Source organism: Ostrinia nubilalis, chromosome 4 (assembly GCF_963855985.1).
Source record: "Ostrinia nubilalis chromosome 4, ilOstNubi1.1, whole genome shotgun sequence".
Classification (NCBI taxonomy): Eukaryota; Metazoa; Arthropoda; class Insecta; order Lepidoptera; family Crambidae; genus Ostrinia; species Ostrinia nubilalis.
The window spans coordinates 3,243,606-3,269,648 of NC_087091.1; the positions used below are offsets into that span (position 1 = coordinate 3,243,606).

Genomic DNA, 26,043 nt, shown 5'->3' on the forward strand with positions numbered 1-26,043 from the left:
GGTACGAAGTTCGCGATTTTAGACCTAAACCTTTGGAATTAAAGACGAAAGTGGACTTTGTGAAGTTTTGACGGTATGTTATTCTGAGTTATTATTTATACAACGTATTTTGGAATTACTCACAGTTTCAAATAAACATTTCCGCATTTAAGTGCCTAACTAAAACACACCCTTTTGATACTAAAAATTTCCAATTAATTTAAACTTCGCTTTTGCTAATCGGAAATTGATATTCACGATTGAAGTACTAGGTAATTCAAATGGAAATATCCAACATTAATAATTTTATCTGCATTTTCAACTAAGGTTGCTCTTACACCAAAATTTGATGAGCTGTTAGTTGATTTGAATACTTTTCTGTAAAACATCTTACAGAAAACTAGTGCAAAATACTAAAACATCTTTCAGAAAAGTAAAGCTAACAATACTTAAATTCCTCAACACATTCTAGTTTTCACAAACACGTGCCCTAACTGATAACATCGGCCAAAAACCCACTCACTGTTAACAGGCATCCAAAAAGCAATACATCTCTTAAGCTACACATAAAACCTTAGCGAAATGAAATGGGTCCGCTATCTGTGTGGCCCGTCAATCTTATTGTCATTCAATTTGAATTTCCGCTTAGGGCCGGTTTTTGTGCGATCCCCGCGAGCCACGAGATTAGCGACCGAGAAAAATCTATTTTGGGGCCACGAAACAAGATAGAATTCTGCCTACGGAGCGGAGAAGACGAAGCGGAGAGGAGACGAGTGAAACTGTACGATTTTATTCTTTTTAATGGCCCCAATGGTGCTAATTACTGCGAAAATGGCCCTTTGCCTTTTGTCTTAGACAGCCCGAAGACTTTTAAGCAACCGATAGTTGGGCCCGATTTTATTTTCGTATGAATAATCGGCCGATACCAAATCAGTGTAATATGCGCACATTCATACATTCATGTAAAGTCCGTGTTCTGGGTTTAGGCAGATGACGGCAGACCGTGAAGTTAACGACTCCAAAGGCTACCTAATTATTAGCATGATTTCATCCTACTTTTCATCATTTTAACCCAGTTTTAATACTTATTATTTATTAAAAATAATCGAAGGTTTCGTCTCCTCTCTAAAGTGATAAACATGTAACCATTTCTGCCAACGCCCGTCCCCTGGCCCCACGCATTTGTCAGCTCGGTGTTGGAGTCGAAAAAGTCAGCATTTGTCACTGCATCGGAATCTGTTGAATTAGTCTCTAAGCGAGGGTTTAGGCATACTTGGAACAGAAAGAGTAAGCTCAATTGTTATATTTTGTCTCTCTCTATCACTTCTTACCATTACTGCAGCCTCTTAACCTTGAAATCGATCTTTGGGTGAGATCTACTGCTTGACGGCCCATAAAACCTAACTTTATTACATTCCATTCCAAAGCTTTCTGATTGAAATTACATAAATAGGAAAGCGTACGATTTACTATAAAAACACGCATCGTAATCGATTTACAATATTGTCGTCTTAGATTAATAAAACCTAGATAGATAGTCAGTGCACGAAAGGTGAGGCAGTTTTTAGGGAGCCGGCACGGCTCACCCGTAAACGTCACATGAACTGTCAAAGTGAAAAATTGGGAAACACGTCTGACGAATTTTAATTAATTAAAATGGTTTGTGCTGTGAAAGGGTGTCTAAAATACATCAGAAAAACGAAAGAAAGTGACCAGTGTTACATTTCATAAGTAAGTACTACAATTCGATGCGTATTTTGCTTGAATTTGGCTTTCAAAAATTAAATACGGGAATGATACCAGTAACAAGAAAATTTATTTCCCATTGTTCGCCGTACAAATACACTTCCTTTTTTATGAAATCGAGACTTTTAAGTCGATTTATCTTATTGTTATTAGGTAGGTACTTTGAATTCAATAAATAAGTAAGTACATGATGCGTTTTGTTTTTGTTAATTATAAAATAATTAAAAACGTATTAAAAAATTCCCTACTTTCGGGAAAATCGCCTTCACTGTCTACACTCCCCAACAAAATTGACACTAATGACATAAGATTTTTGCCTCACTCTTGACGAAGCGTTTGTATGAAGACTATCCATCTAGGTTTTATTAATCTAAGATTGTCGTATTCACTACACCACGACGAGATTCGAACCCGCTACCGCTAGCTTTGTAGCCTTCCAGGCGACCCTCCAAAAAGCCAATTAACATTTTCGCATCGCAAATCATTCCATCAAGTCACCCTGTATTTTCCCCGAAAATCCAACTTAAAATGGCAAACGAAGCACACCAACATGAAACGCAAACAGCTCACGCTAACATAATGTTGACTTACGCGAATCTCCGGAGCCAGGCAAATACAATAATTATTTCGAGCTCAATATAGAACAAGTTTCAACCCGGAATGAACTTTCGCGCCAATTAAGAACAAACTTGCTTGAGCATTGTTGGAGATATAATATAACTGTACTGAATCATACAGGGTGTTAGGTGAAGCGGTGTTGTTTTTAGGTATGACTAAACTTGGTATTGTGTTGTGGAAAGCCACTGATTATTCGACTAAGTATCCATACTAATATTATACGCAATATGCGAAACTAAATCTGTCTATGTGTTACACTTTGACGCTTATACCACTTTATCAATTATAATGAAATTAAATTTACAGTTTGAGACCCAAGGAAAAATATTTTTTAAATTTGTTTTTGATAGAGATATTGCACGATAAAATCTATGCGCAATATTATGGATAGTAGGTACGAGTGGCTATACATAAACATGTACAATATACGTATCCACTGTGCTCTTAAACTCTTAGTTTTCTTATTTGGCTAACATTTTCTTCAACAGTTAGAAAGTTTTTCCTCGTGATTTAATATCATTGATCAAAAATGCTATAGGTACAATGAAAAAACTCGCAGTAGGTCTCGTTATGTTTAGACTTACCAATTATTTGAAGTTAATCATTTGAAAAGAGAATACATAAAAAAATAGAACATACATAAATAAAATGTAATGAATTATTTGACGTTTTGACGTTTACGCCATCTTGTGAGTAGAATATTAGCTTTGAAGGACGTAGCACACGTATCAACCCGGAAAGGGATCGTAACCGTATTAAATTGAGGCGGTCAGTATTCTTTGTATGAAACTCCATACTGACACGCACACTAACTTATCCGCACCGTAACGCGAACGCCTCACCTCGCGGTTTACAGCGCGCGAAAGGCGATGCGGTATTGAACCCTTTCCGAGTTGATAAAGCTGCTATGACCTTAAATCTTAAGTTAATTGATGTCATGTTTAAATACATTCAAAATAATTACCATTATGATTCTCCTGAGACCTAATGTTTTTGTTGCTCCAAATTGCTTCTGCTACAAATAATAAGAAGGCCTACGGTGTCCCATTTCTACTGTGGCCATCGGCAGATAAGTTGGCAATACGAATGTTAGCGGTACGTTTACCAAATTAATAAATACAAAATGTATTGCGAATCGTAACTTGTGTGCCGAAGTTAAAGTTGATTATTGTTTGTTAACGAATACTGAAATTGGTTACCGACTGAAGTTTGCTTATTGAGTTTTGCTTGTTTATTGAATGAATTTTAAGTTAACTTTTTTCAGAGATTTGTTGGTTTCTTTGTGTTTATTTTGTACCGTCTAGTCTGCTTTTTATTAAGTTAACCTGTGTGGGATTAAGGGGAATAAGATCTAATTGAGCCAACTAATTGCCTTGCTTCTGGAAGACTGTTTTTAATAAAGCATCTTAGTTATTGAGTAAGTATAACTAAAGTTCATTTTTAACAAACTTTATTTGATATGGAAATTAATTAAGAGAGATTATTTTAGAATTTGATTATAAAGTAGGTATTTGTTTTAGTAAACTAAGTGCTAAAAAGCTAATTTCTAAGGTCAACAGTTGACTTCCTGAATACTCTTGTTCCTGAGTACACATAAAGTGCAGAATACACTAGTCAAATTATAGGAACTGCATTAGGCATTGACATTGACAGGCGCTTAGTGATTCTATCTATAGCAGTTAATTATTAATGAACCATTCTATCTTGGGACATTATTAAGAGAGTATAGTTTTGACTAGTTATGACAAAGAAAGTCACAACTATATGATATGCATAAACTTAGCTTGTCTTTGTTTTAGCGTTTATGTTTATGTCCTGGAAAAATTTCACGCTACATCTCCCACGCGCTACAAATTCGGAGCAAGAGCAACATTGTCAGTTGACATGTAGCGCTCTCGTCTGCTGAATGCAAACTCTTTGCTAGAAGAATAACTTTTTATTTTGAAAAATGGCTTTTCGAAATTCAAATTGATTCAAAAATATTTTCTTTTCCGCCTTTTCGAAACCATTGTACAAATTAAGGCTGGTTGCACCAACTTTTACTTATAACCGTGACTATAACAGTAACCGGTGTTTTTTGTATGGAATTTGACAGAATTTTGACGTTTGTTAAAGTTAATGTAAGATGGTGCAACTTAGCCTAAGTCATAGGTCAGCCTAAGATAATTGACACATTCTAAATTCAAAATCAACTTTTTTCATAAAACACAACAAAGGTCAATCGATTGACAGTATTCCAAATTCAAACACAACTTTTTTTTATAAAACAAAACACTGACCATGAACATTCCGTAATAACCCCAGTTATTAGGAGCTGGCCGTTAACAAATTCGCCGGAAGTAAAATAAGAGTAAATCAACGGGGGGCAGTCTGGAACACCTGATCCCACCGCGGGCTCCTGAGTTATTGCCCAAGTTTTTTCACTTAGATTATTAAAAGTTGCCAACTCGCGAAATGGCAATAATCCCCAGTTTTCAGTTTCTTCCTTTGATAATGCGGAGATCTCATTATGTTTGTGGTTACTTTTATAGATGTCTTGAGTTTTAGCATGTTATCCAAGAAACATGTTTACATTGTTGGGTAAATCTGAGAATATTTTTTCTAAGAGCCCCAAAATTCGGTCTCATTAAAATGTTACAGGGTCATATTTTTATCTGAAGAATGAAATTAACGTTTCTTCATTATGATCATAATCATTTCAGCCATAGGACGTCCACTGCTGAACATAGGAACATAGAATGAATGCTTTCCATGTTGATCGATTGGTAGCGGCTTGCGTCCAGCGCTTCCCTGCTACCTTTTAACGTATAACGTTTTTTAAGTGTTTATTATTTTCTGTAAAATAGTTTTATTGACGTTATTCTACATTAAACTGTTCAGACTGGTAAATCAGCCCTTGTTAGTGATCGTAAAAGGCTTTTTAAATGTCAATTTCTAACTTCTTAAGATCTAATTATTCATATGAATTACAAAAGGGCCCAAGAGCAACCAGTACCTTTTCTGCACATCTCTGTGTTATTAAGATTGTCTTTTGTTACCTTGTCTTACTTTTTACAGACATTAATTCTTTGCAATATCACATTACACTATAAAACTTTCCGGCAAGTCAGTTGTATGTTGAAAAAAACACTTAGCGGCCAAACGAAAAAGTTAGTTAGGGGCAAAGACAAAAAGAAGCGCTGCCTAATGGGGCAAGTTCGGAACACTTTGCTGAACGCCGCTAATGGAAGAGGAGCCGGGCTGCTGTTCTATCCCAAGTGATGCCGAATGCTTTAACTTGAATGCCTTAACTGTGATAAATTCTAAGTAGGTATGTGACTTGTAGTATGTCAGTGTAATACTTTGTCGATTGCGATTCGATAGATCTCGAAAATAGCTTTTTAAAACATTGATAAAAATAATCAGATTGAACCTGCTCTGCCTTCTCCTATTCCGTATAATCACATTAACTGTACTCGAAATGTATTAACAATGGTAAAGCAACCATTAACTTCGTCGGCCGATGTTAATTTGTCAAAACTCACCATAACCTCGTACAGATGAACGTCTGCATGTTGATTAATGTATGGAGACGCAGCTCATACCAAGCTGAGTACTGTTGCTGACGAAACTGTTATATTATTATGGATTTTACCCGAGAATCTGAAGATGAAAATCATCTTTTAAATTGTAAAATGACCATTTATTTACGGGGAATCGACGTTCAAAGTACTTACCATTAACGTCAGGTGTGCTCGCTAGCGATTACGTCAAAAAATCTATGAAGATTTTAGTTATTGAAAGTAGCTGCTGCTGTACAATCTGTCATACATTTAATGACATTTTTTTACGCAGTTGCTAGCGAGCACACGTAACGTAAACATAACGTAATGGTTAGCACACTGAAGTCCGTAGGGCAATTACGTATTTCTGTCAATATTATAGCGCTGACATACTTACATACTATTATACACTGACAGACGGAATTACCAGTTAGAGTCAAATAAGAAAAAGATATTTTCTGAGATGTAGGTATGATGAAGATCAGCAAATATCTTGAAGGTACATTAAAAAACATAGAGACCATGAAAATTAGTGTATTATCCGGCACAAGATCAAAGAAGGGAATTGAAAGATTTGATTGTAATTAGTATTATTGCCTTTAAATTGCGTGATTTGTCAGACAAATAACTTGACTACATTTTTTTTACACTACCGTAACATTTATTTGATTTGATTTTTCAGAACCTTCTAAAGCTAAAACTAATTTCAACAAAACCATTAACACTTTTCGCGACAATTGTACCACCGCTAAGCCCGCAAGGCGGCGCTAGGTTTGCAGTTAACGAGTGTTAAGATTACTAAACACGTGTCGTGAGACACGAGTTTAAACGACGGTTAATCTTGGTTTAAGGTGATTGTCGAGATTAAGGCTTAAGTCCTCAGAACTTGTGAATGGCTTCTGAGTTTTAGTACTCATTTAATGTAGGTACATATTTTTTTATTCAAAATGAATCAACTTTCTTAAAGCAATAAACTACAAAAACCATGCAACTAAAATAGAGAAACCCGGGTCTCTGGGAGTTTCATTTAATATGAAAAAAATATGTTAAAAAAATGTGTTGAGACCCGGGTTTCTCTATTTTATTTAAATGGAACGCAAAAGTTTAGAATATTTTATACGATAACCAAATTAAGCATAATTCTCCACTCTTGGAAATTAATTTAAATCGCTTTGTAGCTCTTTCTAACTTGTTGGGTTTTTAATACGTTATGTTTTTGTTACATATCTATTTTATGTTGCACTTGTAATTTATTCAGCATAATCCAAAACCTAGCACTATATCAGTACTTCCTAATTTTTCACCACTCTTCCTCAAATTGTCAAAAAATTAGTACAAGTGATTACTTTTTTTAAATTAAAGAACCCGAGTTGGCAGAACTCTCACTAGATCACAGAGGTGCTTAACTCTGCATATTACATTAACTGCATCAAAAAATTGTAATCGCTCTAGGTATAGCACATAATTATTTATGGTTGTCGCCCTTATTGACATTGCATTACAAACAGTCGTATTGGGTAATTAGCGCGGCCGTTATGCGACTACACGGCAGCTACATGACGTATAATTATTGCTTATGGGCCTTTGAGAATGTATACAGACAGAGAGATCTGTAATTATGTACGTACAGTCGACAGCATTGCAGAGTACAATTTTTGTTGCATATTGGCACCTATGACCTAACTACTTAGGCTGAGTTGCACCACCTAACTTTGACCGTAACTATAACGATAACTAACCGGTACTTTTTGTATGGAGTTTGACAGATTTTTGATGTTTGTTCAAGTTAAAGTAAGATAGTGCAACCCAGCCTTAAGGTTCTACAATACTTAACTTGAAGTGTTGTAGAGCTATACAAAAAAGTGAAGCATCTATATTCTAAACCAATAATAGGTACCTACTTCAATAACAAATAGTTTTTCTATTTAATCAATCTCTATGTTATGTAATATTTGTTATTCAGTATACATAATATTATTTATTGTACGTTATCTTACTATCTTAATGACATGGTGCAGAGACTGGGGCCTAAGGGTATTATTTAACTATTTTCACTTAGTATACAACAATGACACCTTCCCTTATAACCTATTCTAAACATGTCCTCTAGGTTGTCTGGAAGAGATCGCTTTATAGTGATAAGACCGCCTAAACTGTGCCGTATCTTTTGTATAGTAATTTATTTTTCTTGTCTTCTGTGGTATACAGTAAAGACTTGTTATGAATATGACTAAATTTTGTATCTCATGCAACCAACAAATCATTCCACCTTAACCTTATTCAAATTACACATACCCTCAAACTAAATCCATTTCATTAAACTCATACGTCTCTAAAACGCAGCCCGCCCTAAGTTTTATCCCGGAAATTCCCGAACCTTCCAATTTTCTACAAAATCCCTTCCTATATTTTACATACCCGACCTCCAGCGTCCCTTAATCTTTAACCACACCTCCCTCCTATATTTAAATTAAGCTATTTCTTCTCCGTAATGATACAGTATATTTCAGTCGCAGGCAAAACGGAAAATCATTGATTAAACGAAACGTCCGAATTCAATTTAATTTGTCAGCGCTAATTTAAGTAAAACTGTCAAACGCAGTAACTTTCTTTTTTCAAATTTATTTTTGTCTTAAAAACTTTAAAAAATAACTTTAAAAGCCCGTATATTTAAAAACTGTTACTTCTTACGCAAATTGCTATTGGCCAAAATGGAAATAAACTCACTTATTTGTTGTGGTTTTTTTTCCCTATCTCTGAGAGTCCTCCGTCTGGACATGAGCTCCCCTGGCATACCTGGAAGTCTTTAAATAGACTTAGGACGCATGTCGGCGGTAGTAGTAAGGACAATATGTTCAAGTGGGGATTCTTGGGTGGCTCAAACTTGGAGTGCAGGTGTGGTTTTGTTCCCCAGTCGACGAAGCACATGATGTCAAGCCCTGCGTGCCCAAACAATTGCACGCAGGAAGATTTAATGAAGGCTACTGACAACGCCACGCCACTCTTATAGCTGAGTTTTGGGCTGATACTGTGCAGGTTTGTGGTCGACACGCTGTTGTGCTTATTTTAGATAGAGGTCACATTTTAACCTAGATTAGAAATTAATAAGAAAAGTTGGTACTTTGAACAACCCAGATACTTATAATGATTAAAACATTAAAACTATACAAGAAAATTATGACCCTAGTTTATTACTTCCGTAGCTACGCTGCCTTTGAATAGCAATTTCCGCGGTGTTTGTTTGATAGCTTTTTATATAAAGGCTATTAGAACTTCTCAAGTTATTGACATGGAACCTTATTATACTTAAAGAATGAAGACCCATAATAATAAGACCAAGACTAGCTTGTACAGTCAGCGTCAAAAAGTTCGCGGCACGTCTTTGTTACAATCGAAATAAAGTTTCATTGTCAACTTTTTGGCCACTTTGGGTGTCACGAACTATTTGATGCTGACTGTACATACCTACTTAAAATTTAAAACATTTTTTGTTTTTCTTAAACAAAATATGTACCAATCGGCAACAGTATTAACTATCCATTGCCTGTCATGTCGTCTCGTTCTATCGCAAAGAATCACCATTTGATGAGAGCGAGAGCAAAAACGGAAATAGATAGTTAACAGTGTGGCCGTGTGTACTTACACCTTGATTGTTGTGTACCTGTTCCTGTTGATTGCCTTGATAAATAATTAAAATAAATAAAATTGGCCATTTCGGTCGTATCCCAAGTTGAAATTTGCGCAGCAACATGTAAATTAAAATACAGACAGATTTAAATATGTCTTTAACTTGACTTTTTCGCGTGCACACTTAAATCAGCTATGTACCCCTCATTCATAATTCATTATGTCTTATAATCTTGAAACGCGGAACAGGAATTGAGAATCAAGATAGGCGTGATGAATTTATAAAGTTAAGTTATTTGAGCAACGTGAGAATTACTAATAAGATTATAACGTCGAAGACCGTTAGGAAGTCATTTTGGTTTATTAATTTAACATTTGTTTTTGCTTAGCACTAACCTATAATATTCTGAATCAAATCTAAATGGTAGGACAAATGCCAATAAAGTTCAACTGAGACATGGAAAAGAGGTTTTTTTTACCTACACAAGCTTTTGAAATGTAAAAGCTGACACCAAAATACTATTGCTGTCTGTGGTTACCACAGAATAATTCACAGCACTAACTTTTTTTTTTCGACGAGACAAAAAAGATTAAAAATAGACCAAACAAAAACAAAATACGAGCCAAATAGCAGTTCTAATCCAACAAATTGTAATTATCCCGAACTACCGCATCATCCCTCGCCAAATACCGTTCGCCCCGACTAACGTTTCAAGTTTCTACACGGGGATTATCCCCAATAACCTAACAAAAGTGCCCCTTGGAAGAGATAGGGGCGGATCCAACAAATATAGCCCCATTTCTTACCGGTTGTGCCCCTAGACATAATTATAATCTGGGATAAAGTGCCCGATCCTACATAATTACGGGGAGTTCATTCCGTTGCTGCCGCATTTATGGTACATTTACACGGTGCGAGTTAAATTGTTATGTTTAAGTGACTTCGCAATGCACATTTGTGGTGATAAATTCATTTGGACTCACCATAAACCTTTTGTTATAATTGTCATTTTTCCATTACCAGGTCTTTGTTATTGGAACAGACTTAAAATTATCTGTGGAAGGTCGATACTAACAATCATACATGTCGACGCCAGGGATGGACACGACTACGACATACATAACAAAAAACATGCCCGCGCTAACATTCAAAATTGAAGATAAAACCGAAAAAGACATGGTGCATAAAACTCGACTTTTATATCTTTTAATAATATATAATACCAAATCACTGTCGCTCTTACAGGTTTTCCTAATATTAATAGAAGAATATTTTCAACACTTGCGGACGCTCTTAACAGCTGTAACTTAACTAAAGCTTTGTAATCCAATCGTGAGGTGTAAACTGACCGCCAGTCCCCTTCCTTTATCTTACACGGAGTACACGTAATTTTTATGGTAATCGTACTTTTATCACGATCTCTTAATTCAATTTAACATCATGGAACTTGTGAGTTACGATTTTTGGAGCGACAACCCCCGATCTGAATAATGCTCTCACTTTTATATGAATTTATTATGAAACTTATTTACTTTTACGACCTTAACGGCTTTTCAGCCCGTTTTTGTTTCGGGTAGACGATAACTTCGAATTTTAGGTCGAAGGTAATAAATACAGTGTGTTGCCAAATTAACGGAAAAGTGAAAGAAGTTTGTTGAGAATTTGTAAAAGTTTGAAACTGTGCTTTCCATTCAATATATTGTTCGAAGGTTCTTCTGGTGAAGCAATTTTATGGCTTCCAATATCGCTAATAGTTTAGAACTCTACAAGGATGTTGGAGTGATGATTAACGGCATCAAAGATAGGATAACAATGACCTTCTTTAAATACAGTATGAAAGACTATAATTATTATTATTTTATTCAATAAAGTGTTCTTATTTTCACACAAGTATCTTTGTTAGATACTAGATCCAAGAAAACAGATTACCCTTTCAGCATACATTTAAATGCTAGAAATCGAATCTAGGCCTTCTTTCATTTAAGATAGTTATACCATTAGACAAAAATTAACTATGTTTTTTTCTTTTACTATTACAACTGTGTTTCGTTCGTAATAAAAAGTGTATCGTAAAAACAAAGTACTTAGAAACTCTAGAGCCCTACAAACTCTGGAAAATGTACTTCCCATATTCAGCTTTACTCCAGCACTTTACACACAAAATTATATTTATTTATCTCTCATTTAAGTTTATTAACACTTAAATTTCTACCGTCCTAGAGTGGAGTGCTCTAAGTGTTAATTTTCACGCGAGCTTCAACAATTTAAGTGAGTAATATGAACATGTTATTGGAGTGTTGAAAATAAGAGACGATGTCCTCATTGAAATATGGTGAGAGGTTCTTCTAATTTATGGGTTAACTAGCTGTGCCCTGCGGTGTTACCCGCGGTAAAACGTAGCTTATGTGTTAATCCAGGGTGTCAGCTAACTTCACACCAAATATTATTAAAATCGCTCCAGCTGTTTAGACGTGAAGAAGTAACAAACATACACACTCACACACTCACAAATTTTCGCCTTCATAATATTAGTGTGATGCTCCCTTGACAGAACGGTTTGATCAAAATACTGGCGATATTAATATTTTCTTAATTAAACATGTGATATGAATCATACTACGAGTACATCTCATCTATCTAACCTTCTTCCTCATAGAAACATCGAGGTAAAGCTACAAAATTAATTAGGAAACTCCAAATATGTAAACTGTACTTAAAAGTGTTTTAAATTATAATTAGTGGATCTATAGATTGTTTCATGCACGAAGACGCGCCCCACCATTGTTCCGCAAAATTTTTATTGTTATCGGTACATGTACATTATCCATGAGTGGCACGCACACTGCAATAATGACGCTCAGATTGCTCGGATCAAACTTCCGGCACCCCGCGCTTCCCTCGACAAAAAAATGGTGGGGCGCGTCTTCGTGGATGAAACTATCTATAAGTACTAGCTGACTCTTGATAGGTCCTAGGAACATATCCAAGAATATTTTTTTGATTACTGTCATGATTATGTGACAAAATAGTGACGTAAACAAAATAAAACCCTCTGAAAAATTTTAATCCATCCGCATGCGTTTCTTTGAAGTCACAAAATTTTCCATTAATTATGTCCGTTTCTAACAGATTGACCCAAACTAAATTTAATCGTGAAAGCTCAACCTATTAACAGAATAATTACCTGTAAACGACGCGTTTCATTTTAAATGGGCGGTGATACCATGTTAGTAATAAGCGTTTTCAGTCTCACTCTAGTTTCAGTTCTATTTTATGAAACAGAATGAATTGATGAAAAAGGTCTCATCCTCTTTGATTAAATACTAAAAGATAGAATACTAAACCGTTTTAAAAGTATCCACGCGAATTAAATTGGAATAAATTAATGTTTTGTCAAACGAATAGGCATTAAGGTTAAATAAAAGAGTAAGACCCTTTTGCAAAATTATTTCGTTAACTTTACTACATTTAATAAAGAAGATACTACATTAATTGTACAAATTACGGATGTCGAAATGGCAAGTTAGTGATAGGTAGAACTTTTTTGTAAACATAATTAAAACCGTCTCCAAAAAAGTAAACCAAAAATAATAAAAAAAAGTTTAGTTATTTATAATTGTAAGAACTGTAAAACATACCTCACAAGTCAAATTTAAACCTAATCATACCCCTACCTTTTCTTAGGGCCGATTCGACCAAACTTTTATCCGAGAATAACTCCTGGTATAACTGACACATAGACAGTTTCAGTATGGGAAATATGTCAAACTGTCGAGTAACTGACGATTTATCCTGAGACTAGCTTTCCGCCCGCGGCTTCGTCCGCGTGGAATTTTGTCTGTCACAGAAAAACTATATGCGCGCGTGTAGTTCAATAACCGGGATAAAAAACTATCCTGTGTCCTTTCCTGGGACTCAAACTATCTCTATGCCTTTCATCAAAATCGGTTCAGTGGTTTAGGCGTGAAAACAAGACAGACAGACAGACAGACAGAGTTACTTTCGCATTTATAATATTAGTATAGAAGTATAGCTATAGTCTGGTCCGTGAACACGTAGAATTTTCTCCAATGACCCCTAGCTACCCATCCTTATCGCTCGCGCGTAATTACATATATTGCTGTCGTGACTGTGCGACGGGCGCCCGCGTGCGCCTGTGCGAGCGCAATAGCAACATAATTACGCGCGAGCGATAAGGATGGGTAGCTAGGGGTCATTGGACAAAATTCTACGTGCTCACGGACCGGGCTTTAGTATAGATTAATATTTAATCTTGTTTGGTCGAATCCACCCTTAATAATCTAGTCCCCCGCTGCGCTTATCACCGCGCACACCGCCACCTGTATAAAGCTGAGTAATCAAAGAAAGCTCATCAAGTCACCGCGGTAGACAGCAAATTATAAGATAAATTGTGGTCTTTATTACAACCAGGACTTTATTAGACAGAGACAGATGGCTTGCTTACCCGCTTTAATCAAAGTCCGCCGAAATAGCTTATGGTTAATTCAGGGGAAGTTATTTAAAAATTTTGTTACGTCATCTTTGGGTTAGCGACTCAATTTCAGATATCACTTTATGTAAAGCCAATAAAAATGTCTCTCCTTTGACTTTGTACAAAACTTCGAATTGTATTACTGCATGGTCACAGTATGGATGGAATATGTGCTCCACAAGCTGCAAATGAAAGTAGGCCCTCGAATGTCTCATAATTTTAGAATACGTGATGATCTATCACTTACTAGCAGTGTGCTTACCATAAGTTTACGTTAGGTATGCTCGCTAGCGACGAAAAAAATGACATTAAAATGTATGAAAGATTGTACAGCGCCCCTAGCGGCTACTATCAAGAACTAAAATCTTCATAGATTTTTTAACGCACTCGCTATCGAGCACACAACGTAAACTCATGGTAAGCACACAGGACTGTCTTTTGTTTTACTTTCGAATGCTAAGACTGGGTTACACCATTTTACTTTGAGAGTAACAAAAGTAAAAAATCTGTCAAACTCCATTCAAAAAGCACCTGTTATTGTTACGGTTAAAATAAGGTGGTGCAACTCAGCCTAACCGTTTTACCAGTAGATTTGTTTTACTTGCGTTTGCTATGTTTTAATACGGCGTTTTCAGTATAAAATCGTTATTTTTTCATCCATAACATACTTATGTAGTGGATACGCTATTGAAAAAATATGTCAAACATGAAAGGGCTTTGCATCAGCACGTTCCAGTAAACATTCTATGTCAACACGCTCAAATGAATGTTTTTAAATCAACCCGTGCCAATAAAATCACGATGGCTATAAATGTTAACCCGTTATTCCGGCCCTGTTAACGGCAAAGGTTTTAATCAATGGCATGTGTGGCCAATCACAGTCAAAACCGTTAAAACAGAAACATAGGTGAAGTTAACCTAGTTAGGGCTAGTTTGATTGGGCTTTTTTCTGGATGGGCTATTTTTAATATTCGCAATTTGTGTAATACAAATCCGTTAGCCCCTCCTGCTTAGCTGAAATATTGCTTGTGTTAATATTAAAACGTCACCGCAACAGTCTAGGGGCGATGGGGTTTGAACTAACGAACCTCGAATCTGCATAGCTACGAGTATATCAATAATACGCCATCAGGTTCTACGAAACAAAATAAGTAATAACATTTTTTATGTACGAGGCAACCCAGTTTCAGGATAGTTGTTTGATAATGAAAAATGTTTAATTAAAGCATCTACTAACCCTAACCCCTTTGCTGCATAAATTTTTCACACGAGGAAATAAATTAGAGTTCTGTATGTAGACGCAAAAACAGCAAATTCAAATTCAAAAGGCCCTTTCCATACACGACCCAAATATAGCTTACCCTACCAAATGCAAAAACAGCGTCTTTGGAACATTAATTACTATCGCTCACACAAAAAAAATGTGGCAGTGCTTTTCTTCGAGTAAATAAACACTAGTTTTGCACTTGTTAAAATGACACAAACGTGCATGTACTCTGGATATAATCCGCCTCTGTGGTTTAGTGGTAAGACCACCTGCTTCAGACGCAGAGGTCCCGGGTTCGATTCCCAGTGGGGGCAGATTTTTCTGTTCGGTTTGGTTGGTGGTAGGGCTTGTACTAAGTCCGCCTGGCTAGCTACCACCATCTTACCTAAGTCTGTCGCCATAACAACAATGTTAACAGCATTATTGTGTTCTGGCAGTTAGAGGTAAGATAGCCAGTTCCTCCGTGGTTGAGGATTCCGGGTGAAGCTCGCTTCCACCTTCGGCCTGATCTTCACTTACCATCAGGTGAGATACAGGCCAAGAGCTTCCTCGTTGTGGATAAAAAAAAAATCTCTTTTACTAAGAACAGAGACCCGCACTGTGAAATGAAGCTCAAAACATTTCTTAGAAGATATAATTACACTACTGTTTCCAATTATTTATCAACTACAAGGAAATTTCTGAGAAAAGCTAAAATCTGCTTTTCAAAACCATAACCTCTTTCCACAACAGAGATTCAAAGTATTGTTAACTACTAAACTCGTTTAATGTTTGGGTTTGTATCTTGAGTTACATTAAATAATTATTTGAAGTACGGAACACTGCTTAGGCAAGGGCAGTTTACACTGGCCGATTTTTTCAAACGTGGAAATAATTTTGGGGTTTAAAGCAGCGCCGTAAATCTAAGGTGCACAATACAGGGCGGATAAATCGTTGTCACGTTAGAGCGCCGCATTTGGCGTGGGAATTGGTCACAGAGGAAGAAAATATAGTAAGTCAAGTCCATTGTCAGGATTAATAAATAAATAAATCGTTCTATCATCTTCAGCTAATTTAGTCTCCATGATCCAAGGATGGAGGATTTGGTTACACTGGCCAGACGGTTAGAAAACCTGATATTTTCATTCCTCCTTTAGACGCCTTCATTACATTCATGTGAAGAATGGGAGCTATCATATTAAACTCTGCCGGAACTGGGTTGTTAGTAAGTTTACAACAGTAACATGTTCGTAAGTTTTGATTTTTATGAACTATCCCGCTGAAACAGAGCCGCTGGAGAGCTCCCGTGTTAAACGCCATGCTGTGATTTTGCCAATGTCAGGTAAAAACCTTTTACTTTTTCAATAAACAAATTGTCACTATCAAATCCTTTTTGTATTTTATCTCCAGCTGTAAATGAAGTTTATCACTTCTCGGTTTTTGGCTAATATCGAACTGTTGTGTAAATGTTGGCTTACTACATCTGCGTATACTATGTAGGAGGGCCATGGACTGGGGTGGGTGCGGATTGGGCCGGCAATAACAGTGGCACGCCGCAGTTAGATTCTTGTTGTTATTGCGCTTTATTATTTATGTACGCGGACGAGGTGACACTGGCTGCGTTAGGAAATGTAGATGAATAAGGTGGTGTAAAGTGTCAAGTAGACTACTCGTTGCTTAAAGTCACGAGTAGCAACGAAAATGAACCATAACCATGACACTGACAAGGCTTTAACGCTAAACTACTTCTTAAGCTTCAACCACACCAACGCGTGCAGATCGCCCTCGCCGGCGCCATAGCCTAGGACAGGTTGATGTGGTTGAAGCTTTACTTTTACCTAAGTAATCAGGAAGTAACTGCCTACTTAGAACTTTACTCGGAGGTACTAGTGTGTTAACTGAAGCGACAATTTCCGAACGATGAAACTGTCCGCTGGCTAACACGAGATCCGAGGAATAATGTGGTGAACCCACTCGTAACACAAGCATAATTATTTAACTTAGTACGATGGGTTAACAGGGATATTTTAACATAAAAACATGAGGGATATTCTCGTTAAAAAGAATATGAAGCATCTAGGTATAAAGGACTTTCATTCATTCGTTTTAATTATGTAGGTAAATGATCTCCAGATGGACAAAGGCCCCCAAAGATATCCACAACGACCTGCGTTGCAATCTCGCATTCAAGTGCTTCCCCTCCATGGCAGATGACTTTCATACCATATCTCTCTAATATGAAACGTATTGGTAAAAAATAGCATAACCATAGTTTTATCGCGTGTGGCAAATGATGTCAAAATTTTTTGTCAAATCTTGGCATCTGACATGGCTAATGCGACTTTTAACTGCACTAGCCTGAGAGACTCCAAATCTAACCACTAACACTTAAGAATTAACAAATAAAACAGTTGTACGTATGTTTACAATATGTTTATATCCCCTTGGTCCCATTAAAACTTGTCCACAAACCCATTAGGTACCTATTGATGATTATGAACAACTCTTATTTAATTATGGGTTGAAAAATAAATACAAAATTCTGAAATTGACAATAAAATATTCAACTCATAAAATAAATTACTACTATTACTATTAATTACATAGGTAAACAAAACTTCGTAATAATATAGAACATAATAAATATCATAAACCGTATAAGTACCTACACAGTAAAGACAATAGGTATTACCTAGGCAAATTAATCATAAAGTGCGTGTATTTGCTTACTTATGTTATCAAAAACGTTTATATAACTGCTACTAGTAAATATTTTGCTATTATCTCCATTAAAGCGAAGCCATACAAAAGTTGATAATGTAACAATCATCATCACATCATCATCATTATAATCAGGTCATTAAATCTCAAATAAATGAGCACGACCTTCTCGAATTTACCAGAGTTGAATGGAGAATTTGAACTACACTCCCCACCCTGGCCAGACGGCGGAGGCCTGATGTTCACATATTTCTCGCTATCACCTCGTGGCTTTACAATATCCACAGATATAATTTTGTATAGGTAACTTATGTTAGTTATGAATTTTTACTAAAATAATATTTACTGATAATAAAGTTGCTGAAATGTTATGCTTATGGCATATTTATCAATCATCTTCTAATTCTTTACGTTCTTGGCAGATCGGTCGTGGTCACGTTGAGGCGTTGTTCACATCGGTTGTAGAGGATACAACTCTCCGCACGATCTCCCGCCATCTCTCTCTGTTGGCAGACTGTCTGGTGCAGTCACATACGCCGTCTCCCACTGCCGATTTCAATTGGTCGGTCCAGCGCATTGATGACCTGCCACGCGATCGGGTTCCTTCGACTTTTCCTTGGACGACCAGTCGTTCTATGTAGTTGTCATCCCGCCTTGAGACATGTCAGAAGTATTGCAGTATGCGCGACTGTACCTACTACAGTTGATAAACGCTGAGTGACACCGAACTCCTGGAGTATGATGGACACGTTGGTACGGAACTCATATCAATCATACTTCACATTAAAATCTTCGAATCTTTAAAAAAGCCAAAGGAAAATTATCACAAAACTTTTATAAAGCTTTGTGATAATTTTCCAGTAATTTACCTATATTTTGGTATACAATTGTATTAATTAGGCTCCTACTCACATGCCTATATTTAAAAGGCCATTTGTTCCAACAAAGAGACGTTATAAAACAAAAAATATTATACTCAAAGTGGCCACTTTCGTGGCCTGAAGTGTATGCAGACAACCGCGATCACTCGCTTGTTTGGCCAGTATGCTTGCTCTGCGGATAAGAGAGATAAAACTGTATTTATTGTGTGTTCCTTTCTCGTTTGCATACAGCAGCCGGGTGCAGAAGGACCGACGCACTCGGCAATTTATTAGTTTTATTTTGACGATACTTAATTGCGCGGTGTGTGACTTTTGACACTATTCGCCAAAAAATATAAAGTACGAGCTTTTTTCTGTCGCATATCTTTTAATTATTGACCAAATATTATACATAAATCAGAATTAATGGTATAACGTTAGTAGATTACAGTTTATTCCACCACCGGAAAAGTTAGACTTACGTTATGCCATAAAATCTGATTTTTATGTATAATTGTTTGGCAATAATTAGAAGTATTTTCTCCAACAGCCAGACAGTTTTCACAGTTCCAACTTCTTGTCAGACAGTTTTTTAGGGTAGCTCCCAAAGCCACGATGACCCAAACTTCATAATTCACCAACATTATATCCTATTTGGGAGCATACACTGACAAACTTTCAGCTTTTATAAAATGACGTAGGTCTGGCATTCACTAGCTCTTAGTCTATTTTGAGATTAATATTTACTCTTGTTTAGTTGAATCCACCCTAAATATCGTTTGATTTCTTAAATCATCAGCTAAACTGCCCCTTCTGATTCATCTTCTACTACCCTGTTTGCCTTTATCATATAACATTGGTATTTGCCGAGATGCTTGCGGCTAGTTGTTCAGAGTGTAATCACGTGATACATCAGATTGGGGCGATGCTGGGTTATTTGCTGGCCAAATTATAACTTAGTTTATTAGTTAGACCGAAGTCGATCTTTTTGTATTGAATAAATCATGTCGGTCCTTACATCGAGCATTTTTAGTGATGAAAAACTATTTTGACTATTCATAGCTATTGACAGAGTTAATACCGTTTAGGTTTAGGCAGGCCCCCCACTACCGACCATCTGGTGAAGGTCGCAGAAGGTGCCTGGATGCGGGCGGCACAGGACCAATCGTTAGAGAAGTCCTTGTAGGAGGCCTTTGTTCACTGGACAAAATGTCCAGTAGTGGACGTCATTTGGCTGAAACGAACGAACAAGGGAGTTCAATGAAATATTTTTATTTGTAAAAGTTTTAAATTTATTATCCTACATTATTCTAAAAATGAACAAATATTATTTGTTTACCATTTTAAATTTCGGAATGTTAAATGCATTTTTGTTTGAACTAGTTTTATGAACTTGGAACTTAAAAACATTTAAAGATCGCTACCAAAGGTGGAATTGTGTAAAGCTATCGTTATCATTTGACAATTCATAACGTACGATTATTCTGTCAAACGCGTTGTTTAACTGACTTTATCATACGTTATGAACTGTCAAATGATTACGATTGCTTTACACAATTCCACCTCTGATTGTTTTTTGGCATCTTTAACATCCAGTACACATTTCATTTAACATACTCTTTTATACAGATGCCAAATGTGGAATCATCAACCAAATAGCAACCTTGTATAATAACACACAAAACTTATAACCGCGTACAAACTCCCCCAAACTCAACCCACTACTGATCTCCCAATAACTTGTATCATAACCAATAACTTTCATCAATACTCCAATATCCAGGGTTAATATAATACCGGGTGTTCCTCCCCCATTGCCCAGGGTTATTAAATAACCACACAACATGTGCTCCGGCGATTCGATACTGGATGCCCTTTTTATTTTCGATAGCCGTTCGTATTTTGAAGGTTTTCCTTTGAAAATGTTACCTAATTGTTAGATTTGGGTGAAGTTTGTACTTTTGGTGATCCCGTAATGCACGAAAACTGGACTGTCGTGTGAACGCAAATATTGTGTGTTTGAAATTTGTGGGACATTTCAAACGGGATGTTTGTGTGAACATATTATTAAAACACGTATGACCTACTACTAAAAAGGATCTTGCACAATGATCCTCAATGAAATATAAAACCACTATAAAATTATTACGAACCCACTCCTGTCATTTATTTAGATCAGCTAAGTTAAATACCAACAAACGCTTTTTTTAAAATACGCGTAGATTGTGCCGTACCTTTGTCAGGCAGTAAAGCAGTCCGGATTATATTGTATTGTATCTGTAAATACCAATTTATTTAATTAATGAAACCTTTTCTTTTGTCCACAGGTCTAGGAGCTTCGTTGCTGCTAATCACCTTCTGCTCTACAATCACTTTAAGTGATATTATTTTAAGGTAAATATTAACGAGTAGGTACCTATACTTAGTTGTAGCAATATAGCCTATACTTTCTTTGAAACAGACTGGGCAGTAATTTTTATTTTGGTCGTTGATTTTCAAAATTATGGCGTCTTCTATTCCTTCCAAATTTATTTGTAATTTGGCAACAAGTGTTAACTGCCCATTGCCAGTCATATCATCTCGTTCTATCGCAAAGAATCACCATTTGATTAGAACAAGAGCAAAAACAGAAATGGATAGTTAACAGTGTGGCCGTGTGTACTTACTTATTTATTATTATTGTACTCTTTATCATACATAGCTTATTTCCCTGCTGTTTCAATCATTAATGTAATTATAATATCTGCAAAAAATAAGGGAAATTTGTAATAACGTTTCGGTTTATTTACTCTATGATTGAGGTGGGTTTATGTACGTCATAAAACAACAATGACTATCATAAAATAATACCGGAATTATCAAAACACACATTTCACAAGTTAAATAAGAGCTGAAATCTAATAATAAACATTGTTTTGCCTATTACTAAAGCAGTTTCGTAACGACGTCTAGCCGATGGAAACCATTTTGTGCCAAGGAGAAAATAAAGACAATAATAATTCCATTATAGGGAGGGAATTTTCCATTACGTATAAACTTGAGACACTTCATAAATCTGCTGTATTTGTTGAATCAATAAACATTTTTAAACTGTTATGAAATGTCAATATAGGTACTTTTTTATGTATGGGCTTGCTCCTCACTCGGGGGGTGCAGATGCAATCTATGATAGAGCGAAGAAGTTATCCAGAAAATTCACTAGTGTTTTGAACATAAAGTTAATAGGTATACCTAGCGGAATAAAGTAACAAAGAACTAAGCGAGCGAGATGTCGCTAGCAGCAACACTCTGTGATAAAAAGAGATGCGTGAAGCCGTCGCCGTCACGTCAAACAGAACCGTTTTTTTTTTTGCAACTATTTGACAGTTCGGAGGCAACAGTTGGCACGCTCAAAATTTGAACTCTGAGATATTTTCAGATTTTACGTGAATGACATAGTGCTTCAGAAACGTGGTGACTGGTTCAGTGATTGATTTGTTGTACAAAACAGTGAAATAATCCTAAAACTGACATACAAATGATTCCAGTGTCATCCAAAATCGGTTTCGTTTGACAGCTCGTGGTTGTTGCTCTATTCCAAAGGAATATTAACTTTGTGGTTTTGAAGTCGTTAGGGTTATGACGTTTCGTATATACGTATCAAACATGTTTTCTAATACATGACCTACTTCAATCTCTAAGTATGTAGTCCGGTATGTATTGAACATACATTGTTGTTTGGGAACCAAACATAGACGTATTTAATCACTGTACATTGTAGGATAGGCAGAGCAAATGTTATAAGGAAACATTTATTAGGTACATGGTACAGTTATGGTTACTATGTAATCGGAAGGCTTAGAAGTTTTTATAATACAATATTATGAGCCCATTCTAGCAAATCGACCCATACAGGGTGTTAAATTGAGCAAAGAAGATAAAATCAAAATCAAAATATCTTTATTTTTGTAGACTAATAAAATTAGTACTTACAAATCGACAAAATTAAATGCTCTTACCCCCTTATTAATAAAAAGTTACAACTAGGATGACAATTTATACCAGAGTTCTAAGGTGTAACTTTTATTAATAAGGCCCTTAAGCCTATACATGTCTTATTCTGTTTTTGTCCTACCAGCGCTTCAAATAAATCAAAGTCTTCAAAGACACTATCTTAATAATGTTAAATATGATCATGATTATGGTGATTATATTATGTACAAAAACCAAATGAAAAAAAAACTCATAAAACAAATATATTTGCAAATAGGCTTTTAAAAAGCACTTTTACACATCCCAATATTAAACCTACCACTGCTTCGGGACAATAAATGGGCCAGTGCTGAGAAGAAGCAGCGCAAGAAACTCAGTCACTATTGTAAGCCTCCTTTTCAAAGGTTTACAGTCTTTAAAATATACAAATTATAGTCATAAGTATTGATGCGAGCTAGGTAGTTAAAAAAGTCCTAAATTAAGATATTTTTTGTTTCAGGGAGATCCTCCGATGATGTATGGCTGTCGCAGAGTTGAACGGGCGTCTAAAGTAAAGTTAATGTATGTAAATAAGAGTTTTAAATAAGACTAGAGACTACCATATAATAGGTACAGTTATACGAAACGTGGCATGATTTTTCGGCGCTTTTTAACCGATTTCAAAAAAGAAGGAGGTTCTCAATCGACTGTATGTTTTAAGTTAAAACGACAAGACGTGTACGTATTTAACTCATTTCATATTTGTTTAAATCTCACCATTGCCAAAAAATACAAAATAATTGCAAATTAAATTGTTAAAAATGTCGTAAACGCACTTTTCAAAGTTAGCTCTCTTGAGTTGATTGAGAGGATAAATCCTTATTTTGTAAATGTAATACCTTATTTAAGAGGTATGACAAAGTTTCTTACCTCAACAGATGTAGCTTTTCGTCTTGCTACTTAGTGTTATGTAAAACGTTGCTGTAATCAAATCTATTGTTAATACTGATTTCTATACTTCGTACAACGAATATATTTATTGTGAATAGTCAAATAAAGTCACTTCAAGTACTAAAAGTTTAAATATGTATGTATCCCTTCCTACTTAATTTTACCTTCAAATTATTTAATACAATACCAAGCCGCAATATTAAGGAATGTACATAAATATGTATTTTAAGATAATTATGATGATAAAAGTTAAGTTTAATGTCCTTGTAAAATCGTGTGATCTGTAGATGAATAAAATTTGTAGGAAAAATTAAATTAAATTATATCTCATGACTGTGAGGTGCGTAAACACCATGTAATTTGTCATTTAAAAAATGTAAAAAACCATTCATACATTCATGTACGTACAGTGGCCGACACATTTCTTTTGCAAAATAGTACTAAAACTAACACCCGCAATCACAAACGAAGCTTGCTAAGTGAAGCTGTAAATCGATCACAGCGTTGGGACCCTGTGCGTCCACGCCATTGTGAGACCTCATAGTAATGTTTGTGAATACGTAAATACCTACGATGCTGCAGTTTTTACCTTGTAAGTACCACGTTATAGTATCTTTCATAAGTTCATATTATGGTCGTCCTAACCACGTTTCCCTTATTTTCTATTTTCTGAACATGATTCAAAAGTTGGCGACGTCAATCAGACTTTACAGTTTTCATGTAAAATCACCCATCTAAAAAAGATGCCACTGTTAATTTAGCTTGATGTACCGTCATCTGTAACTCTCAGCGTCAAATAGTTCGTGTCACCTAAACTGGTCAAAAAGTACCTTATTCCAATTACAAAAAAAGACTTGTCGCTTTTTGGCTACGAGTACTTTGGGTGTCACTAAGTATTTGAAGCTGAATGTACCATGTTTAACGGACTAAAGAAACATTTGAAAAACTCACATAGAGTAAAAAGACGTCATGTCAATATGGTTGTATAATATGTAACTATGGCACAAAGGATAAGATTAATATTAAGAGAAACATAAAAATACTTGTCATAAAAATGAAATAATAGTACTAATAATCAAAGCGAAAAGAACTAAAGCTTTCGAGGTATAAACGGAATAATATTAAGAAATAGTACTTTCGTTGGGTTTATAGAATTAGATAAAGATTGTAAGATTGTGAATGGTTAAGACTTCAAACATTGTAACATAGTAATGAAATCATATAATATTCGGTAGCTTTTAAAGATGTTTCAAGGTTGTCTGGATGAATGTTCTCGATGTGTGTACTTAATGCAAATTCTTTGACGTCAAAGGATTACTTAAGTAATTTGTGTTAAAGAAAACAATTTCTAGAATGAGAGCTTCAAGTGTACGAAATAAATTGAGGTTTAAACTAATTTATTAATTATTACAGCCAAGAAATATTTTAAATGGTGAAACATTTTTCAAAATTCCCCTGAATGTTGATTGTTTAACTATTTATTAACGGTGTTGTGATATTTTAATTTTAAAGTTAACTAATATTAAAAAGACTTTAATTTTTTATAGTGTAATATCGGCTCATTTCTGAATTTGAAATCTATTATTATAATAACACAAATAATTTCCAAAAACTTTTCAAAGGGCTAAACATTTTACAGAATCTTAAATATGTCTCTATCAGTGGTTTGAAGTAGGTAGAGACAGAATCATTTTTAAATCAGATTTAGCTCTAATTTTGTTTAAAAGTGGTCATGAAAGTCGTCTTAAATGTTTTCAGAAATTGGTACCATAAAGTTTTCTTTTGTAACTTTTAACCAAAATAGTACACAAAACAAAAACTGTATGAGTGTGTGCAGTCTACTTATGTAAACCTGAATGTGTGTGTGAAAATGTAGACAATATTAAAATTCTTATAAGAGATAACAGCAGTAATCAGGATTTTCCTCAAAATGGTGTCTCTATTACAAAAATCGTTTTTAAAAAACGTGTTTTATTTTATAGCTCTTAGTGTAGTTATTTTGTTGATTATGAACTAATAAATTTTATACGATGATGTTTCAAGTTTCTACGTTGATTTGCTCAATGATATTGTATTTTCTTTTGGATGAATCTGTTAAATAAATTATTATGAAGAGTTGGATGAGTTTTATTAATTAAATTAATCAAGTCAGTGAATTTCTGTTACGTGAAATATTTATTTTTTGATAGCGATGATAAGATAGTTTCCATTCAGTCGAAAAATATAAATAACATTAATTTGATTACGCGAATATTTCGGAGGTATCAAGGACATAAAAGATTCTAATTCTGAAATTTATTCAAAATTCA

At 35.3% G+C, this 26,043-nt stretch overlaps 1 protein-coding gene across 1 annotated transcript in view; it reads left to right on the forward strand.

Moving 5' to 3' along the window:
* Positions 1–25,766, forward strand: part of LOC135071324 (uncharacterized) — a 57,622-nt gene extending 31,856 nt beyond the window's left edge. Inside the window, exons 7-8 of the mRNA XM_063965117.1 lie at positions 21,160–21,226; positions 23,304–25,766. Of these exons, the coding sequence (XP_063821187.1) occupies positions 21,160–21,226; positions 23,304–23,319 (83 nt within the window). The 3' untranslated portion in view covers positions 23,320–25,766. The remainder of the gene's footprint in view (positions 1–21,159; positions 21,227–23,303) is intronic.
* Positions 25,767–26,043: the final 277 nt, after the last annotated feature.